This window comes from Dicentrarchus labrax, unplaced genomic scaffold, assembly GCF_905237075.1.
Source record: "Dicentrarchus labrax unplaced genomic scaffold, dlabrax2021, whole genome shotgun sequence".
NCBI classification, from domain to species: domain Eukaryota; kingdom Metazoa; phylum Chordata; class Actinopteri; family Moronidae; genus Dicentrarchus; species Dicentrarchus labrax.
The window spans coordinates 9,164,757-9,189,402 of NW_026136723.1; the positions used below are offsets into that span (position 1 = coordinate 9,164,757).

General features: G+C 42.4%; 1 protein-coding gene and 1 long non-coding RNA gene across 2 annotated transcripts in view; one reads left to right on the top strand and one right to left on the bottom strand.

The window, feature by feature from the left end:
- Window positions 1-24,646, top strand: part of LOC127357620 (hippocalcin-like protein 1) — a 45,889-nt gene that overhangs the window by 11,234 nt on the left and 10,009 nt on the right. The window contains exon 2 of the mRNA XM_051389931.1: window positions 23,658-23,826. Coding sequence (XP_051245891.1) covers window positions 23,731-23,826 — 96 coding nt within the window. The 5' untranslated portion in view covers window positions 23,658-23,730. The remainder of the gene's footprint in view (window positions 1-23,657; window positions 23,827-24,646) is intronic.
- LOC127357623 (uncharacterized) lies at window positions 1,198-4,055 on the bottom strand. The gene is made up of 2 exons (XR_007882286.1): window positions 4,000-4,055; window positions 1,198-3,887 (listed from the first exon to the last, which is right to left on the bottom strand). It is a non-coding gene; the product is annotated as an uncharacterized LOC127357623 (long non-coding RNA).

Sequence of the window (24,646 nt, forward strand, 5' to 3'; positions counted from 1 at the left end):
GCTGCATTATGCAGAGATCAACGACGTTTGATCAAATCTTGCTGGGATAGAGAGAAGTTGCACGAAATAGAGTTAGATTATGGTTGTGAGAACGCGAAGTGGAGGCTAAATCCTCTTTATGTAAGTATATTAGAGAGCAATGTCCTTTGCCTTATATTAATGTGATGACTTTTAGGCAAGAGCTCCCTGGACTCTCCCAACTCTTCCTGTTTTTCTAACCACACACCAAATCTACCAGAGGGATACACATCAGAGCCCCAATCAGCGTAATCGCCAAGTTTAACACACCAAGGGGATTTGTGGATCTTCTCAGGACAACTTTGCATTATGTAAAGATAACAGGATTAAGGAAAGACAGTGCAAAAGAGCAGCATGAGATATGCTATGAACAGTAAACATCGTTATTCAACATTCATAGAGTGGAGATGAAGCAATACGGCAAACGCACACCCACAGTTCGCCTACACATATACAATGTGTACACAACACAAATGCTGCCAAAATTGTAGATATTTTTATAGATTCATTGAATGCATTTGCTAAGTGAGTCACACATTTCCAAGGATGTGGGATCACCGTGTGTTGGATGCGAGGTGGAACGTGAGGAGCCAAGAAGTAAATGGGGGGGGAGCAACAGCCGCCTGCGCTGGTGTTTTTCACTGGGTGATTAGAAACTGTCATACAGTACATCGGATGTCTGCAGGGGAAATGCGATAAGTGGCAAAAAAAGACAGAGTGAGATACGGAGAAAGAGGGTGTTTGAAGTGGAAAGATGGAGAAGGGAAGACAAAAAGTGAAAGCCAGAGGGGTCGTAACCTTGTCGTCAGTGTGTGTGCCAGCAAGCAGCTGGAAAAGACTGATGCTCCTGCCTCTCCCATCTGCCTCTCACACTTCTGGGCTCCACGCAATCTGAGCTGTCTCCTTTGTTTTTCTCACCATAACATAACTTATTCCACTCTATATCACCTTTTTATTTTTATTTTTCACCCCTTGGGTTTCGCACAAGCTCACTGCTGATGTGAGCCGTGCTAAGGGTGGATAAATTAAAACACAAGTGCCGACAACGCCACCTAGGTTTAACTGAGGCCTAGGACCTCTTAGGATCACCAAATTAAAGTTAGGGTAAACAGGTTCTTTTTATGTCGGGGAGAGCAGTAAACAGTGTTATTTTTAAAACAATGAGTACAGCCAGTGGAACACAGTTGAACACAATTTATTTTAAAATAAGTAAAAACAACTAAAAGCTCTACCTTCAAATAAACTAAACAAAGAACACAAACAACTAAAACCCAGCTAAAATAATGTGGCACGGATGGAGTGGGAGGTCAACAACGGCAGTCGCGGGTCTCTGGTGGCGACCACCTGCTCTTCACCTGGCTCCGCTCTTCGGCAGCCTGTCGAGGGAAACTCAGGGCCAGTCAATGTCCTTTAACAAGGCACAACTTTATATATTACACACTACACAAACACCGGTCTGAAACGGGACTTACGCGGGAGGGAGAAGTTTTACCTTCTCCCAATTATAGCCGCTAACGGTCGGTGTTTGCTCCGGTGTCTCTTCAGACCTCTTCCAGTGCGATGATCTGCTCTGTCTCTCTGTCTGCTTCCTGCTGTCCGGCCCGTTGTGACCTCCGTGTCCTCCCTCGTGCCCTCTGTGTCCTCCCTCGTGCCCTCTGTGTCCTCCCTCGTGCCCCCGGGTATCTTCCATAGTGTCCTTTTTATCCAAGAACAGTCACTCCCCTCTCTGGGTGCCAGGTGTAAGTCCTTATGCTTGATTAAGGTATGTCTCCGGTGGGGAAGTAAAACCAACGTAACACAAACACACTTCAAAATAAAAGCATGCAATAATAAATAAGACAAAAACACAGCAAATTCAAAGTAAAAGCATGCTTAAATAAAATCAAACTTCCCCCGTGACATCTCCCCACACTTTAAAGTTAGCAGTCCCTGCAACATGTTATGAGTCTCTATAACGGACTGGAGTTTGTCCAAAGTTTACCCTGGTGGAGCATCGTAGGGCACCCTCAGGTTCCACATTCACAGGCGGTATGGCTACCGGTGCTGGAAGGAACCCGTAGATCATGGGCTGGATGGGTCCCTGCATCTGGACAACCGGCTCAGTGGTTGGTAGCGGGACTTCGGTTGGGGGTACTGTACACACCTTAAGTGAGTTCCTATGGATATTTTGTATTCTGCCACCCTTCTCTGGCTGAATCTTGTACACAACCCCTGTATCCCCCACCTGCTCCAACACCACCCATGGCTCTGGGTCCCACCAAGTACACAACTTTCCTGCCCCTCGTCTGTTCCTATCTCGCACCCACACCCTTTCCCCGGTAAAAGTGGTAACGCTTTGGCCCTCTTGTCATAGTGCTGCTTGTTCTGGGTGGCTGCACTCTCTATTCTTTGTTTAGCCAGGCTATAAGCTAAGGACAGTTTCTGCTGGTGGTCTTGTACCCACCCACCTACATCGTGCCTCATCTGTTGGGGACCTACACCTAATCCTACATCAACAGGAAGTCGCAGGTGTCGCCCAAACATGAGGAAGGAAGGGGTATACCCAGTCGCACTGTGTGTGGTGTTATTATAGGCGTGTGTCAGTTCGGGCAGATAGTCGGGCCAGTGAGATTGCTTAGACGTCTCTAAAGAGCGGAGCATATTTAACAAGGTCTGATTAAAACGCTCTGCACTGCCATTTCCTGCGGGACGGTAGGGAGTTGTGCGGCTTTTAGTTATACCATAGGTATCACAAAATTGTTTCATAAGTGCAGATTCGAAATTAGGTCCCTGGTCAGAATGGAAACGGGCGGGGCAACCAAATGGTTGGATCACATGGGTCCACAGGGCCTTTACTGTAGTCTGAGCTGTTTGATCTCGAGTGGGAATAGCCCAAGAAAAACGGGTAAACAGATCAGTAGCAACAAGAATGTTCTGGTAGGTGTCTGTGGGCCGACCTAAGGACAAAAAGTCCAACCCCACCACTTCTAAGGGGTAGGATACTGTGAATGGATTTAGGGGGCCTTAGGCTCCACCCTATCTCGCTGCAGGTTACAGGCAACACAACCCTGCTGCAACTGACGTACCTCCCTCTCCATATCAGGCCAATAGAACCGCTGACGGATCCGGTTTAGGGTTCTCTCCACACCAGCATGGGCAGCGGCTTCATGGATCCTCTTCCAAACTTCTTGGCTCCTAGATTCTGGACACACAATCTGGAAACACACTTCGTGTGTGTGCGGGTCAATCATTTTACGACACAGTATTTTGCTTTTAACCTGAAGTTTTCGCTTTGTTGCAACAGTCTCTGGGCTCTAAGGGACAATGTCAGGCGCTCTGGTCTCGTCGGTATCATTTGGGTTTCCACATACCTCTTAATGATTTGAAGGTCCGCATCACCAGCTTGTGCCTCCTCCCACTCTCTGCCTGTCCACTCCTCTTCACCTCCCTCAGGGGTCAGTTCAATGGCTGCCGTGACTGGAACGGTTTCCAGCTCAAGGTTTTCACATGAGGCATCTGCAGTCAGTGGGTTAATTGGGAACCGAGACAGGGCATCTGCATTTACATTACTTTTACCTGAGCGGTACTTGATGTCATAATCGAAGGAGGCAAGCTGTGCGACCCAGCGCTGTTCCACGGCACCCAGGCGAGCTGTCTGTAAGTGGGCCACAGGGTTATTGTCAGTGTACACCGTGAATCGGGCTCCAGTCAGATAGTCTTTAAATTTCTCGGTTACTGCCCACTTAAGAGCCAGGAGCTCTAGTTTGAAAGAGCTATAATTTGCATCATTCCGCTCTGTTGGGTGTAGGCTGCGACTGGCATAGGCTATCACTGTTCTCGCCCTTGTTGGACCTGGGCCAAGACTGCTCCCAAACCATGATTACTGGCATCTGTGTAAACGAGGAATGGCAGGGAGTAATCAGCATATGCCAAAACAGGTGTTTGTGTTAAAGCTGCTTTCAGGTGATCAAAGGATGTCTGGCACTCTGAGGACCACTGTACCTTTCGGATTTGCGACTTTTTATCAGCAGGGATGCCTGTCAGCAGTTGGTTGAGGGCGTGCAATCTTTGCAAAGCCAGAAACGAAGCGTCTGTAATAGCCAGCTAAGCCAAGGAAGGCTCGTACCTGTCTTACAGTGGTGGGGATGGGCCAGTCTTTTACGGCTGAGATTTTGTCTGGATCAGGACTCACCCCTTTTGGTCCACCACATGGCCCAGGAATTTCACTTCCTTCTGCAGGAGTTTGCACTTATCCAGGCGCAGTTTCAAGCCATGCCGCCACAGTTTGTTAAACACCTCATCTAGCTGCTGTAGATGGGAGGAAAAGTCAGGTGAATAAATGATAATGTCATCCAAATAAACCAGTAAGGATTCTGACAATTGGCCATTTAAACATTGTTGCATCAGACGTTGGAAGGTAGCTGGCGCATTGCACAGGCCGAAGGGCATACGCTCAAATTCATACAGCCCCAGCGGTGTGGTGAAGGCGGTCTTCTCCTGGTCTTGGGTGTCCATCTCAACTTGCCAATAGCCACTGGCTAAGTCAAGAGTAGAAAACCATTCTGCTCTGGTCAGACTGGTCAAGGTTTCTTCAATCCTGGGCAGGGGAAATGCATCTTTATGAGTTATTGCATTTAACTTCCTGTAATCCACACAGAATCTCCAACTGCCATCTTTTTTCTCACCAGTACTATGGGTGCCGCCCATGGGCTACAGCTCTCTTTAATGACACCTTGCTCCAGCATACCTGAGAGTAGGGATTTCATCTCTTTATACATGGCAGGGGGAAGAGGTCGATGTCGTTCTCGGATAGGTGGTGCATCACCAGTATGGATGCGATGTTGTACCAGGTCTGTACGTCCGAAGTCCTCATTGTGCTGTGCAAACACCTTCTGCCATTTCAGCAGCAGGGCGCGCAGCTCCTCCTGTTGCTGCTCAGACAGATCAGGCCTGTTGGAGAGTTCACTCACCCCTATCGGCAGCTTCTGGTCCTCCTCGCCAACTGCAGCATTTACCAGTGTCACTCCAACAACACAATCACCTTCAAGGGACAGGTTAAGGTCGCAGGCTCCATGTACATCCGCTTCATCCACCCGGGACAGTTTGCCAAGCTTCTGGTACCGATCTAGCATCAAACAGTAGGGGTGTGGGTTAAAAACTCTCACAGGGACTCTGCCATTTCTTATCACTGCTAGGGTCCTGGCCACCCTCACACTGCAAGTCTCAGGCAGCGCTTCAATTAGGGCACAGTAATCTTTTCCCCCAGGCTCATCCGAGCCCGACCCCACACCAGTACTTCACTCTTTGGGGGAATTTTGATGACCCGTCGGCTGGCTGGCCGCACGTACCCCAACATCCCGTCCTCTGTCATGGTAGCCTCAATGTGTCTGCATGTAGCAAATGCATCCCTCCAAACCCGCTGTCTCTGTAACGTCTGTGGGGGGAACAGACCCTCTGGGACATTTAAAAAAAACAGTCCAACAAGCAGTAACAACATTCATTCCAATGATGAGTGGGTGTGTACAGTGTTCATCCTTCACAATCACAATTCCTCTTCCAGGTATCTTAGCACCCTCTAGCTCCAGATCTAATACGGCATAGCTCGTATAAGGGATCTCCAGGCCATTTGCGGCCTGTAACTTAAAAACTATAGGAGCCTTTCCAAGCTTAGCTTGGGTAAAATGTTGCTCAAAGAGGCTTTGCTGCATTAAGGTGACCTGGGACCCCGTGTCTAATAGCCCCGACAGTGTAACTCCTTCAATGTTTACGTCTATAGTTGGACACCTTCCAATAAATGCTTCAGTGGGCCCGTTTTCTTCTGTTGTACTTTCAACCCCTGCCCCTCGGACCTCAGCAGCAGGGAAAGCTAGTTTAAAGCCTGCCGAGCAGTTGTTGGCCTCCTACAAAATCTAGCTATGTGGCCGGCTTGTCTGCATTGGCGGCAAATGGGCCTACCTTGCTCATCCCAGGTGTTCGTCTGGGAAACTGATCGTTGTCGCTCCCTATAGGGCTGTATTAGGGGCTGTGGTGCAATAACAGCTGGTTGAAGGAGCGGTTTAATCTCTCGCAACAGTTCCTGGGTCAGTCCGGTCATCTGAGATTTCACGTCTTCCATGATCTCTCTTTTCAGGGTCTCTCTCCAGCTGGTGTCCTGTGATGGAGGAGGCACATTTGGTTTATACACAGAAGCACAGATTACCTCCGGTTGGGGGTTCCCATGTTCTGTATCAAGCAGCAGCGCCTCCTGTCTGATTGCAGAAAAAGTTTCATCAGGGTTACGGCGGGCATAGACCTTCAGGGCCTGAGCCAGGGAACTTTCACGCAGCCCCAACAGCAGCTGGTCTCGCAGGACTGTGTCAGGGGAGTTCCATCAGGGTCATGTTGCCGCAACCTGCAATACAGCTCTCTTAGTCTTAGAATGAATGAGGGCACAGTCTCGTCTGGTCTTTGGACACAACTAAAAAACTGAGACCTTAACACTGGGGCGGGGGTTCTGTCTCCATATAGAGAGTCCAAATACAGAAAGATTTTGCGTACTCTATCCCTTTCGTCATCCTCTAAAACACTGACCTGCCGTTTGGCTTCCCCAGCTAACGCACCCAACACAATGTCAATTTTTCTGGCCTCTGCTAGCTCTTGCGCTCCAAGTAAGCCCTGTATTTGCTCCTTCCAGTCATGATATTTCAGGTCACAATTTGGTCCTTTAAACTTTGGCAGCCAAGGGGCACCAGGATATACAGGCATCATCATATTCACTGTTTTAAAATACACCACACTGCTCTCTGTACCCGATCCTGCCGACAACGCCAAAATGTGAGCCGTGCTAAGGGTGGATAAATTAAAACACAAGTGCCGACAACGCCACCTAGGTTTAACTGAGGCCTAGGACCTCTTAGGATCACCAAATTAAAGTTAGGGTAAACAGGTTCTTTTATGTCGGGGAGAGCAGTAAACAGTGTTATTTTTAAAACAATGAGTACAGCCAGTGGAACACAGTTGAACACAATTTATTTTAAAATAAGTAAAAACAACTAAAAGCTCTACCTTCAAATAAACTAAACAAAGAACACAAACAACTAAAACCCAGCTAAAATAATGTGGCACGGATGGAGTGGGAGGTCAACAACGGCAGTCGCGGGTCTCTGGTGGCGACCACCTGCTCTTCACCTGGCTCCGCTCTTCGGCAGCCTGTCGAGGGAAACTCAGGGCCAGTCAATGTCCTTTAACAAGGCACAACTTTATATATTACACACTACACAAACACCGGTCTGAAACGGGACTTACGCGGGAGGGAGAAGTTTTACCTTCTCCCAATTATAGCCGCTAACGGTCGGTGTTTGCTCCGGTGTCTCTTCAGACCTCTTCCAGTGCGATGATCTGCTCTGTCTCTCTGTCTGCTTCCTGCTGTCCGGCCCGTTGTGACCTCCGTGTCCTCCCTCGTGCCCTCTGTGTCCTCCCTCGTGCCCTCTGTGTCCTCCCTCGTGCCCCCGGGTATCTTCCATAGTGTCCTTTTTATCCAAGAACAGTCACTCCCCTCTCTGGGTGCCAGGTGTAAGTCCTTATGCTTGATTAAGGTATGTCTCCGGTGGGGAAGTAAAACCAACGTAACACAAACACACTTCAAAATAAAAGCATGCAATAATAAATAAGACAAAAACACAGCAAATTCAAAGTAAAAGCATGCTTAAATAAAATCAAACTTCCCCCGTGACACTGACACTCTATTGGGGCCCTCTTAAAAAAAAAAACTCTTGATGGTTGTTCTGTGTCGGTTCAATGAACCCAAAGCTGCATTTAAAATTGTCCAAATCCACTTACACTAGGTTTCTGGGAACAATGTGAAGAAATGAATGACAACTGATGAGATTTAGTCTATGTGCCTACGTCACTACAGTGTCTGCATATAGGGGGCACTTGTCCTGGATTGGGTAGCTATTTCTACTAGCTAGGTTCTCAGGAGCTGCTAATGGTAGCTGGTTTCAAACAAGTGATTTAATTTATTGAGTTGCACATAAAAATGTAAGGAATGTCTTAGCTTGAAAAGACTGTATATTGCTGGCTACAGCTGGAAACATCTGTAGTGCAGTGCAGTCTAAAACAGTGACTTTAGCATCACAAGCTTTAGCATAACTCACAGTTTTAGGGTTCAAATAAGATGTTAAACTTAAATGTAAATCTTTTGTAAATGTGGACACATACACGATAAATATGAGTGTCAGATTTAGTAGTACTCATGCAGTTCAGAATGCTAACTTACGTTATTTCGTCATTTAGCCTAACATTATTAGCTTAACGTTTTGTAATTTGAGGTATATTTTATTATTTTTGCCAAATCTTCCTATTTCACATTATAAAACAGATAGCTTCAGTTAGCTATGGTAACTGAACCAAGCTAAATTTCACCTGACAGTTACTGAGTATAAAACATTTACAACTAACCTCTAAGAACTAGTTGCTGTGGCGCAATCAGTTTGTATATAGAGATCAAGTTGTAGTTCCCTTTAATGCTACTCAAGAAACAAATGTTACATACAAAAATGACATACAGTAGCTGGGCAAATAAATAATACATCTATTATTTTACATAATGGAGTGCTGAGGATAAAATTAAGCAGTCTCACAGCCTGAGGGAAGAAGCTGTTCTTGTCTGGTCTACGACAGCAAATACGTCTGTCTCTTCCCAGATGGCAGCAGGGTGAACAGGCTGTGGCTGGGGCGGGTGCTGTCTTTGAGTATCATTCGGGCTCTGTGCAGTCACCTCACTTTACCAGTATCACTGTGGCTCAGATGATGGGTACCAATGTTCTTATGAGCAGTTTTAGTCTCCCGCTGCAGAGTCCTCCTGTCTTGGGCCATGCACGTCCCATGCCAGTTTTTGATTTTTCCAGTCAGAATGCTTTCTATCGCTCCTCTGTGAAAAGTTAGAATTTGTGGATAGCTGGCATTTGCTCTTGATAATACAGAAGTATTTTAAATAAAAAAATGTAATGCAAAACCATTGGACATGCCACAACTTGCCAAACCCTAGTGATGCTCTGGCCTCCATGTAGCTGTCTCTTTTTTTATCACTTATTTCTCATCACAATCCTTGACCTGGATAAGTGAATAATTGCCTCCAGCAACAAAGAAAGGAAGTTGATGCTGGGAGAATGATTACCATCTTCGTCCTGGGAAGTGCGTGTGTATTTTTGTGACTGCGTGCAGAAGGGTGCGTGTGATTCCCGCACGTGGCTGGGAGTGTGTCTTTCGGGCTCTTGGTGCTGTGCCGGTGCATCGTGCTGCTCTGGGACATGAGCTAAAATACACTTTGCTGCCTCGAAAGCCCTTCACCCTGGAGGCCTCTCTCAGTAAGGGATGTCCCCTTTTTTAGAGCCCTTGGAGAGCTTAAAAAACAGCACATTAACCCTTTAAGGTCTCAGTGCATGTGGGACAATTCACCTCCCAAGCAACGTGATATGTTTGGCAGGTTGAAAGGAGAGAGATTTGATTCAGTGTCCTATTTAACTTGCCCTTACAATATCATTTACACCGGAGCAACAACTAAACCTAACCGCAAGCTTTTCAGACTGTCCAAGCTGCTGGACGGACGTTAGAAGAATACAGTTTCTCTCCTGATGCATGCAGGTTTGTACTTACATCAACTTTGTGCATGATTGCATTGTAGGTAATGGGTATGCATGCTAGAACCCCATTAAACCTGAGCGCCTGTAAGTCAGGTGTACAAAGGTTAGACTGGATGCTCTGAGCCTCCATTACTCCTCCCATGTCTTGTCCAGACTGCCAGGCAACTAAACCAGGACACCGCGACGCATCTGAACCCAATTTTTTGTTTAGTAACAAGGAGAAAGGCCAGAATGGTCCCGATGCCAGTCTGCGTTGGCAGGAGCAGAATGGAAAGATCTAGAGCAGCGATACCAGGGGAGCTCAGGCAGCAGCAATGCTAGGCCCAAGGCATTTAGCAAAGATCAAAGGGCTGTTAAAAAACGACAAACTGACATTGGAGACGGTTTGGAGGGGAAGGGAGATAGATGGAGGAGGGAGGAAAAGAAAAAGGAGAGGCTAAATGAGAGGATAGGGAAGACGGGTGTTGTTTGTCAGCAGATCGATTGCAGCTAAGGATAGAACTATATCAGGATTCTCCTTCACCTCAGCAGCATGAATAGCTACACTTGTGACCCCTGAGGGGAATCTGTAGATGCTATAGATTTGTTTAGGGGTCAGTTTGACGGACACAATGTCAATTATTGACAATTATCTTTGATGGGAATCTAGGAATAATTAATTATAAATAATTACCTTTATTATTAAGTTCCTCTTTGAAAATAGAAAACAATCTGTGTGGGTGTGGTTTAATCAGATTTGATTGACAGTAGTGACAACTCTGATTGGTTTCACACCAGTTAGAGAAGCAAAGAAAAATAAATACAAATACAGAAATTTCTCATGTGAAATCATCAAAACCGTTCCAACTTTAGTATAGCATCTTCTGTTTATGTAGAACTCACTCATATCAAGAAGCATCTTAAGAAAGGTTCAGTCAGTAGCTTTTAGTGGTGTAACTTCCCTCATTGAAAACACCACTGTAGCTTAGCTTAGCTGTGTGATATACAGATAGTGACACCAATTCCCAGACACAATCAACTCCTTTGCAGATAGGTGGTAGCTAAACTATTAGTCTTATAAGAAGTGTCCATATAGGCCTAGTTAGTAACACAACGGAGAGAACAAGCTGAATTTATGGACAGAATTTACTAACGGTTGTTAATGGTCACACAAAGCGTTGGTATAAAAAACATTGAAGTCTAGTGAATCTTTGAACCCAACAAACAAATTTCAATTTGAAAAAGTGGTTCATAATTTCCACCTCTAACGTACAGAATGTGCTTGTGTATGCTGTAATATTGGTGAGAACTGCTCCGATAATCTGCCTATTATCCACAGGATTACCCTGTTAGCTGTGTGGCTGCAATACTTTAGCATGTTAGCATGGAAGTAAAGGGTTCCCATCATGGCTCAGGTTGATTTCAGAACTGGTGTGTCTTCATTGGTCATACCTTGAAAAAGACATTAATTTGAATGAATGGGCCTTTGTTACAACGTTTTACAAAGGTCATTGAAGGTTTCAGTACTTTTTGGTCTTGTTTAAGGCCTTACAATCTAAACTGACAGCTATGATAGTGCTAGGTATTTGTCTAAAACAATTTCCATTAGTGCAAGTTGTATTAGAGCATGAATCATAGCTTTTCTGACAATCGGTTGGATTGTCTTAGAAGAGAGTTCAGATGTCTCGAATTGTGTCTAAAAATATCAACGTGCTCTTGAAGAACTGGAACATGGCTTCTGAACTGTGACTAGCTCAGCTGCTGAGGCCAAGTTGTCTCCAAGAGGAAGACGAGCAAACTTGTGGCTGTACCTCTCCCCATGGAAGTGAGGCTGCTGCTGATACAGTAAGCTGCCTGGGTAGAGGTCCACAGTTCGGCCTGTCAGCAGCCGAGCCTGCTGTCTTTGGTCCGCTCAGTGTGCAGAAGACACTATGGATTTTCATATTTTATTATGCTCAGGCCCCGTGCTAGAATTACCCACTCACTAAAGGTCATAGCACTGCACGGAGCAGATACTGAGACGAAAACAGACGCAGGGAGGAAGAGAAAAAGTGTCATTAATTATCCATCAGTGTTCCTCTTGTTTTGTTTAATCTTTTTTTAATCTGCTCTCCTCATCCTTTCGCTTTCTTTTCCTTCCCTCAGTCCTCGCCCTTTACTAAGCAGCAGCAACCTAACAAACATTTTCCGCCCATATCCCCCGTTAGACTCGCATATTGTGTAATCAACAAATGTTACAGCTTGACTCCCTTTGATGCACCAACTGTGCAGGCGCTCGGCTCGTCGTCTCCTCGAACCTGGCTCTTCCCACACAAACACATGGTGTGCTACAGTTTGGAAGCCAGCTAGAGCTCCCTCCCCTGCTGTGTATACACGGACAGATGCAGCGCTGACCTGAGCCGTATGCTGGTGAACACAAGTCTCTCTCAAAGCAACAGCTTTGAGTGTTCACAGCACTGGACCAAATGCTTGATTTACTGCCTCCATCAAACGTGTTGTAACTTATAAAGCTGCCGTGTCTTACACCAAAATACACAAAAACAACTAAGGCTATAATAGCTACCCACACTTTTCTCTTTGTGGACACTCACCCTGCTCTATTACCGTGCATTTTACCCATTTGCATGCGTGAAATTGCTGTTGTAAACTGAGGAAAGTGCATTTAAGGGACTGCTCTGACTGCATTTTATGTCCAAGTGCCAAGTGGGCACAAAAATGTGTTAAAATTGGATAGTTTCAGCACAGTCTTGAATGCATATTGCTTTTGTCTTTGACTCGGCAGGATAAATTTCACCCACCTCCAAGTTCCTGGTGTGCATTTGCAAATATTATGTGCAAATGTCCAGTACAATTAAATTCCTCATACATGAAGAGAGAGGGGACAGTGGAGCAGCTAGAAGACTGAACTAGTTAATAAATGTGTGTCCTAACTGACTGTGAGCTTCCCAGTGTAAATATTTCATAAGGAATGGCTGTGAGGAGGCTTTCAACAAGTCCCACTTCTTAAAAATATTACATAAATATTATACAAATGAACATCTTCTCTTTCCTTGTGGTATCAACTGGCTTATATCTCTACCCTGCAAGGAAAGAGAAGGGAAACCTGTGTCCATGCATTTCCGTTGGCTGATATATTTGTGCATGTGCAAGTTGGATTTTCTTTTCTTTCTTTTCTTTTTTAATCTGGCTGTTAAAAGAAAAATTTAACAGCCAGAGAGGATTTTTTTGGTCAAGGACATCATTAGAAGACACTCCAGACACTCGGAAGAAAGTTGCATGGTTTGGATGACTGGAAAGCAGGGACACAGTGTTTCAAGAGAAAGACACATGTCTCTATATTCACACGCTACTGGTTGGGCAAGAAAGAAACATGGCTTCTTTTTGTGTTGGTGTTTAAGGAAAATTAAATCACTGTCCAGTGCCAAGAAGGCTTTTTATCACAAATCGCCTTATTTGCAATGGAGTTGTGGGAATAGGTTTACCTGCATGACTTAAGCAGGTTTCAAAGGCAGAGAATTGATCTGTATTTGCTTGCTACCCAAGTAATGGATAGATGGATGCTCTCAGGTTGCTTGAACTTTTCAGTCATGTAAACGTGATTGTTACTTCTAGATGGAGGACATTATTTTGTGTCTTTGTGACCCAGATGGAAATAGCGTTGACCTCCAATGGACGTGTTATAAATGAGGTCAGCCGCCTACCAGATGGAGTTCTGAGTTCCTGAAAAGAGGTCTGTTGCTATGATGTCCTGCAGAGCTGGAAGGAAGTGTGTGCTCCAACTCTATCAGAAAAAATTGCGTGTTGGTGGTACCATAAAGTGGCATATACCCAATGTTGCAAAATGTCATTCTATTACTAAATTATATGACATTAAAAAGCCCCTCTCACATTTGGCATTGGAAATGCAACCAGCAGGTGGCGCAAGTTGACTCCAGTGTCATATAAGATGAATTCCGTACATTTAGGGGGATAGTTCCTATAGTTTCCAAAGCAAATCTAGTTCCTATTAATTGCCGTTTTAGTTAATAGTGAAGTGAGTTATTTTCACAAATATGTAAATAATGTACATTAGAGACATCTGATGACATCAGCTTGGGCTCTTGGATATTTTGATAGTCGTTTTTCACTGTTTTATGATGTTTTCTTGACAATAATGATAATGACAATAATCTTTAGTCGCAGCCCAGATGTATGAGACTAACTTGTTGAGCATTTCCATCCTCTGTGCACTGAGAACAAGTGGGTGTCCAATATTCAACATGCTGATAAGTGGACAATGCATATTTAGGCAAATAGGACGAAGTAAATCCTTTTGCAGTTCTCCAAATTTGCGATAAATCTTACTTCTCTAAATAATGGTAATCTTAAGAGCATGATTTTTCCCATTAGTGGTCATTATTTCAGCATGGGTTCCATCCCTGATTTGCCCTAACTCTGCTTTCTGTCTATCTGTCTGTCTACTTTTACTGTCTGTCTCTCATCCTCTCTGAAGTGAATACCACATAAGCCTTTTAGGCCTTTGCCTACTGCACTTACACGACCTTAAATGTAAGTTCATCACATTCTCCCCTCTCCTCCTCCTCGCTTTCAGTCCTTGCCACATCATCAGTGGATGTCAGTTTTATACATTATTTTAAATGAAAGAAGGTAGATCGTAGAGGGCTATAAGGTGTGTGCATACATGTGTGACTACATTCTCTTTGACAGAGAGTTATTATCAGGGTTTGGACATGCTCTGAAAAGTGTAGCAGCAGGAGAGAGAGCTCCACACTGAGGACCAGTCCTCATTCTTATTTTTAACCTCTCCATTAATGTCTTTTCCTTCAATAGTTCTCTGTATCTGCATCAATCCTCCCTCTCTTCTCCCTCCTTTCCATCCTCTTGTCACTCTTTTTTTCGCACTGTCTCCTAAGATGGAAACACATGGATTTTAGACTTGATGAACTGATATAGCAGTGACATAAGGGAAAAGTAGTCTTTAAGGACCAGATTCTAATTGATTACTTGAAGAACAGTTTACATATTTTAAGTGTCAGTTTTGTTTGTGGCTATAATCAATATTTTGTATCTGCAAGTTCCTAGTTAATAGATATGAACCCACAGGATTATTTGTATATATAGCTAAAAGATGTATTATAAGCATCTTTTAGCATATTGTTTTTATGTCTCACAGGTTTACCATTTCGGTTCAGTCTCAGCACTCTGACAAAGCAGGCAGAAAAAGCTGTGATACTATTCATTACCTGCCAGCACCAAACATTAAATCCATTAGCTGATGAACATATAGTACAGAATTTAGGAGCTAAAGAGACAGATATTTCCTTAAGGAGTTGGTGGAAACCAAATCAGAGCTTAAATCAGAGTGAATGTTAATGAGTAACATTCATTAAGTGATCAGAATGGAAGCTCTGTTTCTCCTCTGTGTAAGTAAACAACTGTTTGCAAAGAAGTTAGCCAAATTAACTGATAATACTGTATGTCAGTGATGTTTTTACAGCTTGTTTCTGATGCCCCAAGTAACCAAATCAGTTTATGCAGGTTTAAAGACCATGTGTTATTAATACCTTGAAGGTTTAAAAACGTCCCCTTGCTGATGCCTTCAAGGATGCTTTTGGCAGCATCCTTGAAGGCTCCTTGAAACAAGCTAATTTGCCCTTTGGAGGATAAAGAATGCTATTGCAGTTGTCAAGTCTGGATGTAATGAAGGCATGGATCAGAGTTTTGGCAGCAGAAGAGGAGTGGGATGGCAGAGACAAGTTATGTTTTGCAAGTGTAATGGTAATGAGAGTTGCATGGTGTTCGGATGTGGCGGATGTGAGGTGAGGGAGACATAGTGGAGAAGTTGTATGTGGCTTGGATAAGAGCTTTGGGACCAACGGTGGTTGATCATGTCAGATTTGTCATGGTTAAATTTGTTTTGTTTTTTCATTGAAACAATATATTTTAGCTATAAATTTGTTGATTGGCAATACTAAGCAACAATTTTAATATATGATTAATTGTGAAGTTTTTATATGTACACATCTGGATCCAATCTCTCATATTTGTGTGTGTGTGTGTGTGTGTGTGTGTGTGTGTGTGTGTGTGTGTGTGTGTGTAGTATTCTTAGTCTTATCTGATAGTGAAGCCTGTTGGTTGGACAAAACAAGACATTTTAAGGTGTCACCATTGGGCTCTACTAACTTGTGGTGGACACTGTTCACTATTATCTGACATTTGCAGCCTTAGTTGGCTTGAGTCCACGATTTAATTTTGTTGATGTAGTTGGTCTAAGTAGAGAAAGATGCAGTGAAAATGGATTCAATGGAGATATAGACCTGGACATCATCAGCGTAGCAGTGGAAGTGGAGACCCTGCCAAAAGGAACCAGTAGACAATGAACAATAGAGGAGCAAACTTTGAACCCTAAATTAATTGGACTTCCGACAATTAAGTTGACAATGTCAGAGCTTCCTGCTTGTCCTTGAATGTAGCAACAAAGAATCTTTTTCAAAACCATTACTTCTCAGAACTTTAGTACTGCATGTTGTCACCTCACACTGCATCTTCAACATAAGTCTTCATCATAACAACAAAAAAGAGGAAAAAATTACCACAAATCTTCAGGAAGAACAATCTGAGAAAGAGAAGGCAGACAATGAAGGCCTATCACGTCTCTCAAGTGTCACAGAAAGAAGTGACAGATCATCAGGGTGGAAATTCCAGGAGAAGAAAAGCAAATTGTTGGGTACAAATTATGTGAAATTGTGCGTGAGATAAAATCATGTAGAACAGGAGGGGGAGAAAATGAAAGAAAAGAAATATGGATAAAAGGTAAAAGCTGCCCAGCGTCTCAGGTGGCCTCTCAGATTGCTGCACTTTGAGAAGAGGCTGCAAACACTCGAGTGAAGAAAAAAAATCAATGGTGGCTGTCAGATTTCTTGATCTATTGCTTTTTTCACATGGCACCAGCTCTGTCTGCTGTATTCTAGTGCTGCATACCACTTTGAACAACCCCTCCCTTCCTTGTCCATCTTCCCTTCTCCAGTCCTCTTGCTTTCCTTTCTCTCCCACTCTCCATCCCTCTTCCTCCCTAATGACTGAGCTGTTGGCAGGCGATATGAAGGCGGCATTTTCTCGTCTTATAAGCACATTAAACAGTCGAGAAAAGGACTGGCTCCCTAAAATGTTAAATTGGACTTTGGACTTATCTCCTCTCTAACTCTCCCCGACTTTTCACATTCCTCCTGCCCTTTTTTTTCGTTTCACTTTCTCCATTTCAATCTGTTCTCCACCGCTTTTTTTCTCCTTCAATTTATTGTTGCTAAAGATGGGCTGACGTACTGTAACAGGCTTTTATTAAAAATCTGATATCGGCCAGCCATTGTCACAAGTGTTATCTACCTCAGTGATGATGGCGGTATACCTCCCTGACCAAAGTCAATATGCTTTTAATATTTTTAATGCCCAGGGAAATCATTCCAGCCTGGTGTGGGAGGATTTTACTCAACCCTAAAACCTGCTGTGAAACTTGCTTCAATCCTCCTTAAGGAACAGCTAACCCAGCTTAAAGAATGAAATTACTTTTAGTGTCCACTGATGTGCTGTAAGGTGCTTCTGAGGGGTTTCTTTTGGGCACTAAAATGGCCTTATAAAAGAATCAAATTATAATGTTGGCAAAAAATATTAGCTAGTGGCAGCTTAAATGGAAAATAAATTCAGAATCAGACTTCAAAGGTTTTACCATATATTTCCTAATCCAAACATGGTGGCCAATAATTACATATCTCAGAGTTTATTTTGCATGACATGCAATCCATATATGTATGAGATGAAGAGGTGTTTTGTGTGTCATACAAAAAGGTTGTACATCACTTTTGGCCAGGGTTGGTCAAGTTACTTAAACATTTAATAAATAACCCATTAGATGTTGTTCATTTAAAAAGTAATACCTGCTTAGTCATAACTAAATTTACTTTAAAAATGATTTGTTTCATCACATTGCATTACTCGGCCCAACTCAGCTAAAAGCAGCCTTCAAACAACTAACACTAACTTAGTTTTGTAAGTTACAGAAACATTCCTGATTGCAAAATTAAGTCAGTGTCACTTAAAATTTCTAAACTTACTTGATCAGGATTTTGTTTTTACTTGAGTTTGTTTTACTTATATATATACATATATACAAGCAAGTGGTTAATAAAAGTTTCTAAGAATTGAGTAAAAAAAGGTTATTGAGACATTTTACACGGATACTCATACCACTAGAAAGTATATTTTCTATATTCATTTCAGTTTGTAAAAAAAATGTTTGATCAGGGAAATAGAGTCGTAACTGCATGTGTGTTTTTACACAACCTTCTGGGTTTTTGAAAGATTGCCAGAGATTTATCCTTTTGGAAAAATTGTTTCTCACAATATCTCTGTGACTCAAATGTGGTGATAATATATGAGACGCAAACTGGGGCTAGAAGATAATCTGTGGTCAGACAGAGATATCCCTCATATAAAAGTCTAGGCTTTGTATTTTTCCAAATAACTTTCTACCACCTAATAACCCCCTTTGGCTCTGGAAGCACCTCTCGTCCTTCTCTCATCTCAGCTGCCTTTCTCTATCTGATTCTATCGTTGGTGTTACATCATGTCTTTGTCTCTCTCCTTCCTCTGTCTTTCCCTCCTTTCTCCTCTGTGCAACGATCATCAACCCAGAGGTTGGTGACCCGCTTAGTCGCTCTGGAACAGATGTTCAAGGGGCAGAGTCAGTGTATGTGTGTGTTCAGTTTGAGTGTGTGTGTGTGTGTGTGTGTGTGTGTGTGTGTGTGTGTGTGTGTGTGTGTATGTGTGTATGTGTGTCGACTTACGATGGGGCTGGACAACAACAACTAACAAGCACTGGGCACTTAGACTGGAGAGATGGATTAGTGATTTATGTCTCAGGATGGAGGGATGAACGATAGAGGGATAGTACGAAGGGATTGGAAGTAGGGTTTGGGTTTAGGGGGCCACAGTGAGATTAAAACAACAGTTTCTGGTAAGGACTAACATTTTTGCTCAAACCAACAGGGAGGCACGCAGTGAGCTCTCACAGGTCACAGCTGGGTTGAAGAAAGAAAAAACTAGGTGGAGGGAGGGAGAGAATGGCGAGTGCAGTGAAAAGGTCAGCGTGTTATAGGATTTGTTGTGCAGTTGTAGCAAGTAGAGAATACTGGCAGTTTGCCTGTCAGTTTACACTTACTGTGACTTAGTCTCCAAGGGCTTTGTTGAACCTGTAGAGGGCTGTCAGATGACCGAACACTTCCTTTGTTGGTGAACATTAGCCCAAAGAAGCTCATTGCGTTTCTACTCAAACATCGCAGAAACGGCACCGAACAAAGTTTAATTTCTGAAATAAGAGCTTTGTGCATCGTTTTGATCCGATTCATTTTGTTAACTTGTTAGCTAGCTAGCCATTGTGTCTTGTTTTGTAGCTGTGGGATAAATTAACATTAGCAGTGGTTGTTAGTTAAAGGTAACATATTCCGATTTTCAAGCAGCTTTGTCTCATTACAACGTGGGTGGTATATGCAAATGAACAGTGTTTAAATGTTATAGATACGAAACAATGGGACAGAAATGTAATAAAACTCACCAAAACTCTTTTGGTTGGTCTTTCCACTGTTCCAACCATCACAAAGGCTGGTTTGGTCTAAATAAATCCTGAATACGCCGAGGTAGATGAGAAAATACTAGTTACAGTCGCTCTACTCAGCTGCACACGGAGCAGACCGGCAGTCTAAACAAACCACCCATATCTTTACACAGGAAATAATTGTTTGCTGCTATAATAATGTTTTAAATCTGTTTAACTTCCCTAGATGTTACCCGCACCGATAGCTCCCTGCTCATTTGGCAGACTTTCGCCTCTCTCGATCCCACTGCCTGTGGCTCTAGGGCTGTTGTTCAAACAACAAAAGGGTACCTGAGAACCTGCATTGTCATAAATAAACACAGTGGATTGGTAGTAAAGTAAAGAGGAAAAATACAATAAAAATGTATTGGTAATCAGACAAGGACATTAACACAGGAACAATGGCTGAAAGAACATCACTCTCACAGTAGGAATGTCTTACTTGTTCTATGCCATACAGGACAACTGTCTTTAAAACCACCTTGTAGTCTTTTAAAGGGGCACTCCCCCAATTTTAAACATAAAGGTCAGTTTGCTCTTCATGGTTCGAACTACTCAGCCTGTGAAAGCTCCTCCAGAGCCACAGACAACAGCATGCTGTGTGGCTCTGGAGGAGCTTTGTTAAATCTGAGAAAATAACCCTGATGATGTCATCAGCTTTATGAAAGTACAATGCTTAATCACTGGATTACCACGTGCAGATACTGTTTCACTTGGCTCAAATGGGCACTTTGGGGAGAATGACAGTTAAGCGTGGATAAGAGCATAAAGCAAGAGTTTAATTGTTGAGAGTAGGTCCCACATGTTAATACAAAAAAAGCATATTTTTACAACAGCAGTTATACCATTTACAAATAGAAACTTCCTTCACCTCTGAGATAACATTAATCCTACCTGACAGAGATTAGGGATGGTTAAGATTCATCAATTTGCATCGGTGTGCCGGCTCCAACAGTTCAAGATGTGACAATTTGAGATGACATTTTTTCGTTTGTATCTTAGCATCGTTAAAAAACAATTTATTCATATATAATTATTAGTAAAGGCCCTATGACTTTATTATTTCAAAACAAATATATAATATATTTAGATTGAGTCCCCCTCACTAAACTGTTTCTCAGGCAGACTAAGAAGAACCAAAGAAATAGAATCAAACTTCGTTTACCATATTGAATTGCAGAAGAATATATTCATCTAATTGTATCACGTTGAATTGCATTGTGTTGAATCAAATGATGTTGCTTCACATGTTTAATGTATTGGACCACTGGCAATGCGTGGAGATGTGTATCAGCCTCCCTGATGGAGATGAACATCCCTAATAGAGATGGTTACTTTGCCAAACAATAGAACAAAGTATTGCAGGGAAATAACATGAATAAAATCAGCTCCATGATAACATCAGCTGTAATTACAGTTGATTTGTGACATAACCACAAAGCTGTGTGAGGGGATTTATTTTCAGTTCATTGCATTTTGGATAAAAACTTTAATTCCTATTAACTGGTGTGCTTTAGTGGCTGGGTCATTTCTTAAATATATATCATTCAGCACAAGGAACATGTTAAAATAGTCCTATATATGCAGTATTCTTTGTTGGATGAAATACTTTCCTCTTTATTCACTTACGTTACTCCCTTTTGCTACAAGCCAATTAAAGAAACGGTTTACTGTGTATGTCATAGTTGCTTTAATTAGAGAATCTTTATCTCTCCAGTTAAATGTCATCCTCTGTTCTATGCTTTTCTTCTTTCACACCCCCTACCCTCAATCCCCCCACACACACACACACAGGCGTAGACTGTTTTTTTTTGTTGCTGTATTCTCTAGATGACAATTGGACACCGTGGGCGGCTATGATTAATTTCTACAGGTACTAAAAAATATGTGTGCGTGTGTGACAGGTGCGTGTTTTCCGAACACTCATGTGAGACTCAGTCTGTTCTCTGCCTGCTCAACTAAAACACACAAATTACTGGTTTATAGCAAGACCTACTGATTTTCACATATAGCTTTCTGTGCAGATACCGCTCAATTACTCCATGAGGAGAAATTAATTTGTATATGCCTTTGTCCTTAGATTGTGTGTATGGCTAAAGACTTACCGAGCTGTGCTGGGTGCCTTTGTGGCTTTTGGATGGAAGACATATTTGTCAAATGTGATTGCAGAATAACTTAAGCAAATTAAATGAGATGTGTACTGTCAATTAAACAGGACAGAAATAGGAAATTTTCTTGCGTTTTGGGAAAAATAAGAGAAATCTGTCTTTGTTAACGACAGGTGGACATGCAGTCCAGCAAATCATTCCAAGACATAGTCTAGATATAGGCTGAATTTAAATGCCATCTGGAAAAGATCCATTATATTGTTTCCTAATCCTCAGAGTGTACTGCATTCACCGGTCCCCGAACAGAGAAGAGGAAATCATAATTGATGGCAACAGTTCTCTACTCAGTAGTCTGGGAATTGGCTGCAAGCATTACTGTCAGTGCACAAGCATTTAGTCTAACGCCTTCAGGATGAGTGACTTAATATGAGTATAATTTTATTAGCTGAGTAAAGAGACGACCGGAAGTGTTTCTTTACACATCTAGCAGACCTGTTTCTGTGAACTCTCCGCCAGGCAGCGATAAAGACCTGCAACACCCACGCCATCCACCTCAAATGCATCACACAAACTGTTTGACTTTCTCAAGTTCATATAAACACAAACAGCCCTGTGCTTGTTCTCACTTTTACACACAAACACACACACACAAAGTTGTTAGTGTAATTAACCAGCATGACTGAAGAGAGATTGGAGGTCGGCAAGGTCGGCCGGGTCTCATCGGGGGTGTTCAAGCCCCAGTGATACTGTAATTTAAATCATGCACACACTCACACACAGAAGCAACTACTTTGATGGTTGGTCACAGGCTAATTAGCCGTCTAGTGCAAGGTAGCAAAGTTAACAAGCACAAGTTTGTTGCTCTTTTTTACACAAACTTGTTACAGTATACATACAGTGTCTAAATATCAGTAATAGAGTCATGTTAATTAATAAACGTGTTTGTGCTAATATGACTGTTTTCTGCCTTCTTGACTTGTGCTTAAGCTTTTTAATTACTTGTTAATTCCTTATTATGCAACATTTTGTCATGTCACAGATAAACATTTTAGTGGTTTTATCAGAAATATAAGTTATATATAATTAGGTTTTATAAGTAAAACCTGGCCATAATTCACCAAAGCGTACATAGTCTGGCTTCAAGAGGTTTTTAAGAGGTAAAAACCAACACATTGTACAAACAATACAGTACATGTGCCCATTATTTGTAGCTTAAATTGATTTTAATCTTAGAATTAATGATCTATAACATATTAAGGTATTTTTAATGGATTATATCACAGTTTGAAGGGGTAAAAACACCTTAAAATGTACATAACATTATATGAACCCCTAGTTTGTAACTTAGAAAGACCTTCATTTTTCAATTTGGACACAAATACAGACATGCAGGCGATGAATGGAGAGATAAATAGATTATTATTTTTTAAAGGAGTTCAAGGCCATTTGATAGTATAAAATTGGGGAGGGTAAGTAGAGTGTTAACCCTTTAATAGTGACAGTAATTGTCCCCTTAAAATCCCATGCATCATTATAACGGATGGGGGGGGATTTTGTTTCACAGTGACAGTTTCATTATGTAGTTGCATCACTGAAATCGTGTTTTGTTAGGCAGGTCAAATTGAGATGAAGATTAGGAGGTCTGGGAACACACTGACAGACACACACATACACAAACACACACACACACACACACATACACACACACACACACACACACACACACACACACACACACACACACACACACCACGCAGCTGATTTGACACACAAACACACAGCTGGTCAAATAAACCCAGAAATGTGATCAGTGGGCTAGCACTTGACGTCACAGGGGTGTGTCACAGGATTATTTAATGTTTGGCGAATGTGATGCAGCAGTTTAAAGACTTTTGGTGTTGCATAACATGCCGTGTCAAGGGAACTGGGACGCAACAAAGTCATGTTGTCAACAAAGTCATGTTGTCAATTTGTCAACTTCTTGTAGGGAACTGCCTTATGTTATTTTTCCATTGTTAGCTTGGTGATTTAATTTGTGCTGTAATTTCCATGTATTGCAGCTGGCTAATAATAGCATCTTTTTTTGTAACCAGCTTGCTTTTAGTGAGCTTTTAATTCTACTTTAAACTGCAGCCTTGCTTTAGGAATCCTACTTTTTAATCACTCATGTTTTTTTTGAGTGGCTCCGGTGACGTGCGGCTGTTTGCTGACCAACTGCATTTCGCTTCTCATTTGTCACAGGAGGTCATCCTCCTCCGGGCTTAATTGTTGCTGACCTCCTGTGTTTTTAACTCTGATTGACAGGTGTGAAAAGCGGCCTGGCTAGTGCTGTAGTCACCATTGTTGTCAAGGAAACCGAGAGTCCTGTCCCGTTGCCATGGGGAAACAGAACAGCAAGCTGCGGCCAGAGATGCTGCAGGACCTCCGGGAGAACACTGAGTTCTCCGACCACGAGCTGCAGGAGTGGTACAAGGTATGCAGACACACACTATACACACAGTCTGGACATTTTTGGGTGCTACCAAGTCATAGAGATGGTACTACTACAAATTCAGTTGTGAAAAGTAACTAATTACATAGTATTTGCATTTTATGATACTTTATACATCTATACCGCTACAATTCAGAAGGATATATTGTACTTTTACACTTTTCATTTAGCAGCAATAGTTAATAGTTACATAGTTACTGTAGATTCAAAAGTAGCTATATGATCGTCTTAAAATACATTGTAATATACTGACAACCCAACAGTTTATAAAGTAGTCAACCTTAACCTACTTCAACATTAAAATATGCTTCTTACACATTATTGCATCAGTAATAATATCTAACTATAAAATATATAGCATAGAGTACGATAGTTAAGTACATTTTACTTAATACTACTAATTTATGGACTTTCTGCTGTAACCAATAGGTACTTTAACATTGTGGTATTGCTGATTTTACTTAAACCTGCATTCATTGATTTTATGTCAGCTTAATAAGCTGTCAGCACGGCACTGACAGACACTCAATTTATAAAGTTGTTGTGGTGAAACCAAGTCCCCAGGAAGAGCACCAGGCTCTGAAGCATAGTGACCACAGTGTAATTCCAGCAATGGTGTCCATCACTTGATGCACGAAACACTGTGAAAGAGGTGCTCACAACCCTTCCGGAACGACTCCTTTCACTATCAGAATTTGATCCATTCGGTCCAATAACATTTGAAAAGTCTAGGAGAGCTGGACAATTAAATCATTTAATCCCCATTCAAGGTAGCAGAGGGCTAAACTGGAAGTTAGGCCAC